Genomic DNA, 12,236 nt, shown 5'->3' with positions numbered 1-12,236 from the left:
AACCAAGATACAGAAGTATTTAATGAGTATTCACTTATTTCTAACTACATTACACCGCAAAAAGTGACAGAATGGAACACTGGAAATGTTTCAACCGGAAGTTGTTGGGTGGAATTGTTCAAACACTTTCACACCAATAATTTGAATCATACGAACTTTCGTATAATTATTGAATATATTTTATGTCTGCCCGGCACTAATGCACCCGTAGAAAGGGTCTTTTGTCTTATGAATAAGTTGTGGACGAGTGAAAAAACACAGTTTCAAGTCGCAGATGTTAAAGCGATGTTAATTACCAAAGTAAATTTTAAGAAATCCTGCCAAGAATTTCATTCTTATTTGAAATCAACACCAAATATACTTAAGCAAATGTGTTCTTCATTGCGCCCTTTTTCTTGTAAAAGTTGCAGCAGCCAAAACTTGCAACACCGTCGCTAATACTTAAATTACATTAACCTTTAATGCAGCCTGAAAAGTTCCTCTCGTTCACTGTCGTTTTGTCTTTTAACGTTTAAAGTTCATTTACTGTCATTTTATCTTTAAACGTTTAGTGATTAAGAAGTGTTTGCCTTGGCTTCCAAAAATATTTGCTGTGAAGTGACATATTTACATGGCAGGATGAATACTCTGTAAATTTGACTTTTTTTTCTAACTCTTTTCAGACAGCTGATGGAGAATCAAATTGGAACCATTGAGCGAGGGGTGTTTGATGACTTGAAGGAGCTGGAAAGACTGTGAGTGTCTCTTGGGTTTAATCGCCCCTTCCCCTATGCCATGAACAGCTGTTTCCCAATATGGCTTCAGCGTTTTAATCCTCGGTCTGCTCGCTGTTAGAGCGTGAATAACCGCTATGAGATCCCAGCACTTAAAGTGCTTCATTGTTGAAAACCTGTAACATTACTTTTAAGTGTAAAAAGTTGAAGTCGTGTGCTTGAGTTTTCGTAAAGCGCCTTAAGCATGGCAAACACTTAAGTACTTTTTTATCTCCCATAAATACAATTAATTTGATTAATTAGAGTTCAGTTTATTATGTTAATACAGTTTTCATGCTCTGAGCTTAAGTTATTAAATTAAAAGTTTTTTAAGAGCATCCTCATATGCTGTTAAGCTGGAACATTATTTCATGACATTACATAAAAAAGTTGAAAAAATAGTGAAAAAAGTGTTGTTAAGCTAAATTGATAGAATTCTGTTTGGCTTTCAGAGATACTTGGTTTCTCTCTCTTAAATTTTTTTTGTCTGGTAATAATAAGAACTAGTAATAATAGTTCTTACTAGTTCTTAACTAGTAATAATAAGGATGTTTAACTGTTCCTGCTCAAAAAATACAAAGCAAGAAAATCCAGTCATGAGAAAACATTGTAAAACTTTTTTTTTTCTTTTTAGCATATGTGAACATATTAAGATTTGATTTTTATTTAAATAGTATTTTAAATAATGGGAATGTAATAAAAAAAAAGAGTGGAAATATTACTTTGCAATAATTTATTCGAAGAAAAATGAACTGATTATGATTTCTGTCAGTGAAACAGGTAAGCAGACCCTTGGGTCTAATAGATGGTGTTGCCCTCCAGCAGAAAGAGCCTCAAGTAGGAATTTCCTATAACTGTTTACCAGTCTCTGTCATCAACTGAGGGGAAGTTTTGCCGACTCCTCCAAGCATAATTCTTCCATCTCTGCTATGTTTGAGTGATATCTTGCATGTACAGTATAATAGTGGGATTCAGATGTAGGTGTTTACTTGGCCACTCCAGATACCACCCCCACCCCTTTTTCTTCAGCCATTTGTTGGTGAATTTATTGGTATGTTTTAGGTTGTTTTGCATGGTCCACATTTGGTTTATCTTCTTTCTTCTGTCAGATGGTCACCCTTTATTCTTAAGCACCTTCTTGTGCATTGAAGAATTCACAGTGGATTCTATTTTGGTGAGCTGCCCAGGTCCTGATGCAAAAAAAGCAGCCCCAACCACACCATTTTGCCTTATAGTTGGTATCAGGTTCTCCTGGTCACATGCTGTCTTTAATTTTCTCCAAACATGTCTTCTGTTACTGTTGCCGAATAACTCTACCTTTGCCTTGTCTGTCTAGAGCACATTGTCTCAGAAGTCTTGGTCTTTGGTCCTTGCCTAAGTGTTAATCAGCAAATTTTAGTCTTGCCATGATGTTATTTCTGGACAGCAGATGTTACCTCCTGACGCATCTTCTATGTAGATCTAATTTGTGCCGCCTCTTTCTAATGTGTGCACTCATGTTCACTTTATCATTGACTGTGGCAAGAGCTACTTGTAAGTCCTGTGGTTAAATTCTGGGGTTATTAGAGACTCAGCATCGTATATTCTGCTTTTAGGCTGAACATGCTTTGTTAGCCTGGCCTGGACAAGTTGGCAGTTGCTTGAGATTTTTTCCACATGTAGGATGATCTTCTGGACAGTGTAATGATTGATTTCCAACGGTTGTGAGAGTCTTTAAAATCATTTTTCATACTTGTATACACTTACAGTATATCCTTGCTTATAAAGGCCTCAGATAACTCATTCTGTCTGGACATGGTGACAACATACACTTCAAAAAAACAAGACCAAATGTTACTCAGCTATATGTCTGAGGTTTAAATAAGACATACTATATAAGAATCCTTTCTAATGATGTTGTAATCATTTGCACCTGACCTTGTGCACCTGATTCTAATTTTAGATACTTGAGGTGTGATAAATATTGGAGTGTACTTAGTTTTTCCACATGTAAAATTTGCATTTGTGTTTATTTTAATTACACAATGGGCTGCAAAATGTTAATAATAGCATGATTTTTTTTTGTCCTATCACCTTTATCGGTAGATACTATTTAAATGAAAATAAGACATTGATTTGTCTACAGATGTTAAAAAAAAATTTCATGGGTTGTGACCAGTATGTGAGACTTTTTAATTGCATGTATAGCTGTTTATTTCATTTCAACAATTACATTTACTAGGATAATGAATACAGATAGTCTCCAGGTTACGGACATCCGACCTACGAGTTACGAATGGGGCCGCAGCTGCGATGCATGCGCCTCAGTAACTGCCGCTCCGTCCTCTTCGGCCTGGGGACGCTGCTGGATGGAGGCTGGAGGTGGGTAATTTCGCTGCTCGTGCAGTGTAGTGTCCCTCAGGCGGCTCCCGGCGGCAAGCGGTTTCACTGCCCGCCCACCACACAGGGCTGCCTCGTTTGTTCTCGGTGGTAATGCTGCAAGCGGTGACCCTGTTGTGGCTGAACTAAGGCCATTGAGAGTGAATAGGGTGGCGGGGGTAGCATTATAGTGTGCATCGGATGGCTGCCTATTGAATGGGGGCGATTCATTTCCCGCCTTTGGCCGCACTGCGTTCGTTCTCGGTGGGTGTACACTGCAGGCAGCATAATGTAGTGGAGGTGACTGTGAGGTGGGCTGGTGATGAACCGCCCCTCGATGCCCCCATTCATTCTCAATAGCAAGCTTGCTTGTACTGTTACGTACATAGCAGGAAGTTGTTTCTTGTCAGTACATCAGATGTGTTGACGACTGGTGCCTTCCTGCTGTGATAGCGTGTACAGTGCTGTGCAGAAGAGCTCATCTTCAACAGTGTCTCTGAAACACAAATCTGATGCAAGTGCTGGTGATACAGTAAAGAAGAGAAAAACCATCACCATTGAAAATAAAGTAGAAATAATTAAAAGGTCAGAGAGAGGTGAAACTCCATCATTCTTTGGCAGAGCACTTGGTTACAGTTGGTCAACAATAGCATTTATTAAATTTATGTACCTGTTCCGACTTACATACAAATTCAGCTTAAGTACAAACCTACAGTCCCTATCTCGCATGTAACCCGGGGACTGCCTCTACAGGAAAACATTCTTATTTCCAGTAAAAACCAGTTAATATCTACAGTTCAAACTGAATATGCATTATCCCTACTTTATAAATACATTTTGTGATTTAAAAGAGAGTTTCTTTATATTATTATTTGTTTTCTGCAATTTCTTATACAAAACATGTCTCAGATGCATTTCTTGTGCTTTCATGTGACTGTTAATAAAGAAAAACACTAATACATTCAAAGTTTGTAGAATGGGGAATCTAGTAAGTAAAATACATTTTTCTGAAATGGTTGCCTCCAATGTAAGGATTTTTAATGAAATGTTATTTAAAATACAGTGCAATTTCTTGAATATTGTCAATTTTATCTCTCTGTTATTTGAAAAAAGTTTTCCATTGTGTCCGTATTATTCATCCTTGACAACTCCCTGCCACACTGCTCGCCCAATCATTACTCCTGCTGCGCACCTCCTCTAGCTGCATAAAATAAAATCAAGTACATCAAGAAAGAGCAAAATATCCCAAACAATATGCGAACAGAACTGCAAGAAAGCAATGTTTATAGAATGTATGTTAGAGGATAAAATGATTGAAAATATTGTTTTTGATGATGCGTTAATGTAATCTTTTTTATTTACTTTTTATTACATTTTACTTTTTACTTCTACATGTATTTAAAATGGTATTTAAAATAGACAGGTCAGGTTTTGGTTGGCAATGACCATCTATCTGCCACAGCCAGGTGCTATGTGGGCATCCCCTTGGCCTGATCCAGCCGCTTGATTCCTGAACAATGAGGATTCTGCATGCCGGATCACCCTCAGGGAATCACGCCACATAGCTGTAGAGGCATAACTGATGCTCCCTCACAACGTAAGTAATATGCCTCATTCAGGATTTCATGAGCAACCACTCATTTGACAAAAAGTCAAACCAGCAATACCCAAGAATCCTCCAAAAAGACACAGTACTGTCCAGTCTTCGTCTCAGGTCACTGGACCTTTGTCCTTTTGAATAGATATTGGGACCACCACACACCCCTTTCCAGAGACCTAATGCTCTCCCAATCCATGTACTGACTTCATAGGAAGAGTCACCAGAGACAAGAATGTCACTGCCAAGGGAAATAAACCTCTCAACAAGGTCGACACTGTCTCTGCAGACAGACACACTGCTGATGGCTGTGCCCAAGAGGTTGTTAAAGGCCTTGATCTTGGTTTTTATCCAGGACACTTGCAAGCCCAGACACTCAGACTCCTCGCTCAGTCTCTTGAGGGCTCCTGTCAGAGCCTCCATTGACTCCACAATGATCAGAGCTTAGTCAGCAAAGTCAAGATCAGTGAATATTTCAAAACCAACAGATGTTCCAGCCACTGGACCTCATGACCTTGCCTAACACTCAGTCCATGCAAGCTTTGAACAGAGTAGGAGCAAGAACACACCCTTGACAAACCCCAGAATCAACTGGGAAAAGCGCAGAGGTTCTGCCTTCACTCTGCACAGCTCTCACAGTACCAGTGTAGAGGCTGGCCATGATATCCAGCAACTTTGAGAGGATCTCACAAAGTCTCAGGATGTCCCACAGGGCAGATCGATCAACTGAGTTGAACACTAAATGAAAATTTACAGAGGCTACAAAGAAACTCTGCCGATATTCATGCTTGCGTTCCAGGAGAACCCTCAATGCCAGGATGTAGTCGATGATAGACTTCTTAGGCATAAAACCAGACTGCTCCGGTTTGCTGGTAGGTGAGCAAGTGATCACGGATCCTGTTGAGAATGACTCTAGCAAGGATCTTACCCTGCACCAAGAGCAGTGTTATTCCCCTATAATTCCCGCAATCCAGCCCATCACCCTTGCCTTTCCAGATAAGGGCGACAAGTCCCATTTTCCAGTCAGTTGGGATGACGCCCGTCTCCCAAATGGAAGCAAAGATTGCTTGCAATGCCAGGAGGACAGCCTTACCACCAGCATTGAGAATTTCACCACTAGACCATAGATGATGTGTCACTTGCTCACAGATTCCTATAAAAAATGCCTCCTTATTTGCCCTCAGATCTTTTGCAGCTGTCCTTCTCAGTTCCCAGTACAGACTGGAGTTGCCATCAAGCCGTGTGCTGCGACTCCTCACAGTGATATCTAGAGTGCCCTGCGAGATGAAACACCTCCTTCTGGGATTACTGGTAATACCAGCACAACCCTCAGCAACCTTTAGGGTCTTGTCACAGAAGGTCATTAGACATTCTGCTTGGGGTTAGTGAACGAAGCAAGCGGTGGTGGGGGGGGGGGACTCCCTAGGTCTGCCTAAATTATATTTTTGTTTTTTCTTCAAAGTAAAAAATAAAAGAAGCAATATGCATGACATTTCTGAAATGCTCTTTTCATGTCAATGAATGTTTCATTTTATTACAGGTTGAATATGTTTCAGGATGAAACTTGGTTTGCTTATTGGCCTGTCACTGCCAGTGCAGAGGTTGCCCATTTTGGTTTCCTATCACATCCCACAGACATGAACGTTAGGTTAATTGGCGGTTGTTTTAATTGACCAGTTGTGTTTTAGCTTCTCATAACACTGTACTAAAAACAGACTCACAATAAGATGGAATAAAGTTTGTTTGCTCTATTATATCAGTGTTTTGTTGGTTTCCTCCTTACACCAAATGATACTGTCAAAGGAATCTTGTGACCCTGGACTAAAATAAGCAACTGCACAAAATGGATGAATATGGTGCATCATATGTTCAAGATAGACAGAAAGTTATGAAATGTTAACATTACTGGAATTATGCAGATTTTTTATCAATAGTATTTCATTTGGTGTTTACAATATGGTCTATTTCCTTAGTGCACGAAAAAACATGCTTTTAGAAATACTTCTAAGGTGATAAAAGTTTCCTTTTTCTCCTTAAATTTAGGCGCCTAAATCGTAATCAACTACATAGTCTACCAGAACTACTTTTCCAGAAGAATCCCGCACTGTCTAGACTGTGAGTATTTTATTTTTCATTATATATATATATTTGTAAATCATTTCTCTGTAATCGAGGCAGATAAATCTGTATTAATTGTATGAAGACAGTCAAGGGAGAAATTCCTAGTAATAGATCTTTCTTTTCATCTTTTGGAAACTGATAATTCTTCAGAATATTTTAACTAGTATAACATTTTACTATATATTTTTAGATTTCTCACTGTTTCTATCAATTTTATTTGCTCATTGTCTATAAAAACCTCTCAATACTATTGCTGCTTAAAAAGTTTCAGAACATATGTTTGATTTTCATTTGTTGGTATAATGTATTTTTGTTTTATTGCCTTTTCAGTACCTTTTCATGGTTAAATCATGTCAAGCATTAACTAAAATTATGTAGCAGGTTCACAGTCTCACCTTAGCTTTAAAATGTAAAGAACTATATCTTTTTCAACCATTAAGAGTTAGTATGGATGATCACATAAAGTATAGTGACAATCAAGTAACATGATTTTTATTTTTTTAATTCTTACTGTTATATCTTAATTCTTTATAGGAAAACCACAATTGTGAATTTAGATAACATCCACTATAAAACATGTTTCACAATGACATTAGCATTCATATGTTGAACATATTACATATATATATCGGATATTTACGTTTCTGTTAATTCTGCTATGGAACTCCTTTTTCAGTGGAAAGGTCTAATCTGCTTTAAGGAGTAGTAATATTTTTAGGTGATTTTTAAATATTGTATTATTATTATTGTAATTAGCCAAAAAGTCAAGAGGCTTTTGCTAATGCCTAATACTCTTTATAATGTAATTGTGTATTTAAAATATCAAAGGGATTTATTTATGGCCTTAATAATGGAAGGCAAGTGTGAATATTTTATTTTGTTGCAAAGCTATGATATTTTTGTAACTGAATTTATTACATGAAATGCAAAAAAATTTAAGCTGGTAAGACTTTTTGTTTTTTTTCCCAGCCTTAAGCTAAAATTGCTGTCATGCAGCCACACCATTCATCACTTGAGATACATTCATTTTTTAGTTACATTATGGTACATGTTTCTTTTACCATCATATCTGCAAAGTTTGCCCTTTCTCTGTAAAGATTATGAAGTACTATAGAGATAAAGTTAATGAAAGGGACAGATATAATGACTCTTTTTAAAGCAGTAAGCAGATTTTTTGTGAGTTTTTACTGGACTGTCAATTTATCCTTTATGCTGGGTGGTAAAGTCAGCTGGCAAAGGAACAAAAAAACTTCTAATTTGGTTTCTAAGCAAAAGGCAATGTTCATGCAATGGTTGGAGGTCTTATTTTAACAGAGCTCTTAGTAACTAACCTTTCTAACAGAAGTATTTTTATAAGTGTGCTTAGTTTGGTGTCTTTTTTCAAATCATTATAAGTGAATCAATTCACTGAACAAATGACACTAATAGTTTTTGGAAGTCTTGTAGTAGTTTTTATATATACAACATAATACAGTTATGTGTGTGTCAATAAAATATTATTTCTTATAAAATATAGACATTTATTTATCCGTACCAGATAAAGTAGTTGGTGTCATATCACTTCCATAGATTAGAAGCTCAGAATGAGACTATACTGTATTTAAGTATCTTAGTAAAGTTATTTAACAATACCATTTTATTATGTTTCTCAAGTATTAGATTTGTTTAAAATGGTAAACCACTAACGTTCATAAACTGTCAGAAGATAAAAAATGGCGAAGAACATCTTATTGCCAATATTTTTGCACTGGATACACAACAGCTCTTCTTTCATTTTACAGCACATTACCAGCCAAAGAGGTCACTGTTGTATTAATAGTGAATTTAACTGAAATGTACTTTCTGCTTTGCTGCTCACACATCATCTTAAACTACAGGACATTTTTTTAAGTATTCGTAATCTCCTACAATGTACACTGTCTGAGAAGCATGATCATTTTACATTTTATAGCAAGCACCTCAGTGATGTTCTAATAGTTATCGGACTGCTTTGTTTTTCTGTCTTTTCTCACTGTTGTAAACATTTATCATTAATAATCTTCTTAAAATGATGCAATGTTACAGTAAATTTTCACTTTGCTGATTGATGTCCTTTTTATATATGGCTCATGAATAATGCATAGATAAGACATTTTATACATGGGAAAGGTAAAGTGACATAGTGACCAGCAACAGCTGTAGGTTGTTGATTTCAGTTTACATCCCATGCAGTGCTCGTTTTTTTTTTCATCAGCGTAGACTTTCTTCAAGTGAACTGTTTTCCTTCAACATCTCAAAGATGACTAAGTCAAATTAATTGATGGTTCTAAATTGGCCCAGTGTGAGTGAGTACTACAATATGTACAGTATATAAAATGAACTGATCCTCATTCAGTGGTAATTTCTGCAAAGCGGCAGAACATTACTATTCTTTATTTGAATAAAAACTGGTTCAGAAGATGGATGGATGGCTTTATACAAATGTTTTCAGTTCATGATTTTAGAAACATAGTTTTCCAGTTAATTAAAGCTAGTGATAGTTTGGAAAAGAAATGGGATTTGCTTTGGCAGCAGGTTCTATTGTCATTTCCCTTTGAAATTAATGGGTTATTTTCTCACCAGATGAACTTGATGGGCTGAATTTTATCCTGTCATTAGTCAAAATTCTTAGGTTCTCGTTTTGTACTATATGAGATACATGACCCTGCCCAGATGAGAAAGTGGAAAGATAGAAATGTATAAAGCAAGTATAAATTCTATATTAAATTTATAACTCTTAAACTTAATTGTATTTAGGTCATAACCTTTGCTAGTATTGAATAGCTTCTTTGTATGCAGTATTCTTGTTTTTTTCTTTCTGATTCAAAGAACCCCAAATTGGAAAAGTTAAATGTAATGGGTGGCAAATACTTAGATTTTGTGATGGAAAGTCAAGCATTCTAAATATCATATAATTATCACATTTAGAAGTTGTTGTTTCTGTGTTGATAGATTGATTATTGCCACTCACTTCTAAACCAAGCCAAACCTGTCCCTCACCTCAGTGGGGTAAAGGTGAAAGTTATAGTGCAAATTTCTGACTAATGATGAGAAATACCAGTGTGACTCAAGTCTGTGGCTTTAGAAACAAAGCTGTATACAAAGAACAAAAAAACAAATATAGTGCTTCATAGATATGAATATGTTAATTAAAATTCAGGGTTGACTCTACATAACTATTTGTATATTTTTATTTTGTCCTTTTTTCAATATTTACAGTGTGTGTAAAACCAGTACCTTTTTGTTGCAACTTAATTTAGTCATTATAGTCCTTTTTATAAGTTATAATTTAGTCATTATAGTACTTTTTACGTTGTAGATGGTAAGTGCTGCCCTTAATGTGTCTCCCCATACGTTTCTTGTCATTTTTGAGCAAACATACAGGGAAATATCATCTTTATGTACATACACCCCACTCAACCTTATTAGAACCAGGGCAAGTGCCATGGACAAATTGTTTTTAGTTATCAAAGACTAATTATATTTGTGTATAGAACAACACAACAAAATCTATGTGCCACATTTAGAACTCGTATCTAACATTTCTTGTAAGTTTTAGGTATTAATTGCTTTCAGGAATTTATTTTAGTTTAATACATAATTTGAATGAATGATAACTAAGTAAGTTATGTTTCTGTAACATAGAAAGAAATGCTATATTAATATGTACATATGCTTATTAGATAGATGATTTGCATGAACACAGCATTCATCCATCAATCATTCTGTTCTTGCAAATCTATCTATCTATCTATCTATCTATCTATCTATCTATCTATCAAAGCACATTCAGTGAGCTTTTTATGTGAATGAAATAATACTTCACTTCACAGACTTGTTGCTTGAGAACACTTTGTTATACCAGCGCAGCATCTTTTTTATTGACTAAGCTCAGACTCTGTGAACCTTTATACTCCACACAATGCAATAAAATACATTTTTGAATTTAGAACATATTCTTTTTCATTATTTCAGTGCAGCTTGCCAGTGTCATTTTAAAATACTGTATCTTGAAATGCATGTGAGATATCCATAAAATGCATTTAAAATGTCTTAAAAGAGATGTATTTTCAGAAAAGGTATCAATAATATAATTTTAAGATTCCTCAACATTCATGTGGAATGTCTCTGAATTTTAATTTGATTGCTATAATTTTTGGTAAATGTTTGGTAATCCCGGGTCGCTTCCCGAGTCCTCTCTGCGTGGAGTTTGCATGTTCTCTCCGTGTCTGCGTGGGTTTCCTCTGGGTACTCTGGTTTCCTCCCACAGTCCAAAGACATGCTGGTTAGGTGCATTGCCGATTCTAAATTGTCTCTAGTGTGTGCTTGTTGTGTGGGAGTGTGTGTGTGTGCACGCCCTGCGATGGGCTGGCACCCTGCCCAGAGTTTGTTTCCTGCCTTGTGCCCTGTGTTAGCTGGGATTGGCTCCAGCAGTCCCCCGTGAACATGAAGTTAGGGTATAGCAAGTTGGATAATGGATGGATGGATGCTTGGCAATCATTCTGAGATTTTGGTGGCTTTTTATGTAACATAATTTTCTTAACTAAACGGTTTTGACAAAAAAAACAGACCTCTGAAACAATTAGATAGATTGCTGTTCATTACTGTTTTTATTTTTATCAAAAACTAGAGCACTACAATGGCATTCTACTCAGTCAAAAAAGCAACAATAACTTAATTAATATAAAGTATAAAAAAATTAAAAAGCAAAAGAAAGATAAAATTCAATCCCCATCCAAGAAAAAGAGAGAAAGAAAAGAGACAAGGGCAAAAAACATAAAAAAATCTTTTTTAAAATATGATCAAACAAATTATAATATGAGATAATCAATCATAACTCAGCATGCTTATTCTAAAATAATTTCAATGAATTCTTGCCATATTTGAAAAATGTTTTGTACATAGCCTATTCTCTAAGAAACAAAAATCACCTTCTAAATTAGCTAGGGATCTTAATGTCATTATTCAAGAGTGAAATTGGTCTATATGATACACATTGTAGAAAGTCTTTATTTTTATTGTTTGGAAAAACACTTATTAGTGGTTGTCAGAATATTTGGTGTAGAATTCTGGTTTATTTGCCTTCCTGTATTTGTAAATGTGTTGATGGTTTTTCTAGTTCTTCTGCATTCATCAGTATTGAGTTGTGGTATTTATATTTTATCGAAAAACTCCTTAGCATGTATTTCACGTTCTTTACACTGAGAAGAATATAAAGTCATATAGTACTTCTTAAATGTTTTAGTTATGTCTTTATGCTCCCCGATTTTATTTTCAGTTGCCTTTGTGATTTTTATTATTGCATCGCTGACTTCCTGCTATTGGATTTATTTAGTTAGAATTTTATTAGCCTTCATTCAGTGTTCATAATAACGATGTTGTGATTTAAG

The 12,236-nt window shown here is 35.8% G+C and overlaps 1 protein-coding gene across 1 annotated transcript in view; it reads left to right on the top strand.

Moving 5' to 3' along the window:
* LOC120542482 (slit homolog 1 protein-like) overlaps window positions 1–12,236 on the top strand; it is a 349,841-nt gene that overhangs the window by 44,501 nt on the left and 293,104 nt on the right. Inside the window, exons 3-4 of the mRNA XM_039774990.1 lie at window positions 663–734; window positions 6,751–6,822. Coding sequence (XP_039630924.1) covers window positions 663–734; window positions 6,751–6,822 — 144 coding nt within the window. The remainder of the gene's footprint in view (window positions 1–662; window positions 735–6,750; window positions 6,823–12,236) is intronic.

Source organism: Polypterus senegalus, chromosome 1 (genome assembly GCF_016835505.1).
Source record: "Polypterus senegalus isolate Bchr_013 chromosome 1, ASM1683550v1, whole genome shotgun sequence".
Lineage (NCBI taxonomy): Eukaryota > Metazoa > Chordata > Cladistia > Polypteriformes > Polypteridae > Polypterus > Polypterus senegalus.
This window is presented reverse-complemented; position numbering and strand designations above follow the sequence as displayed.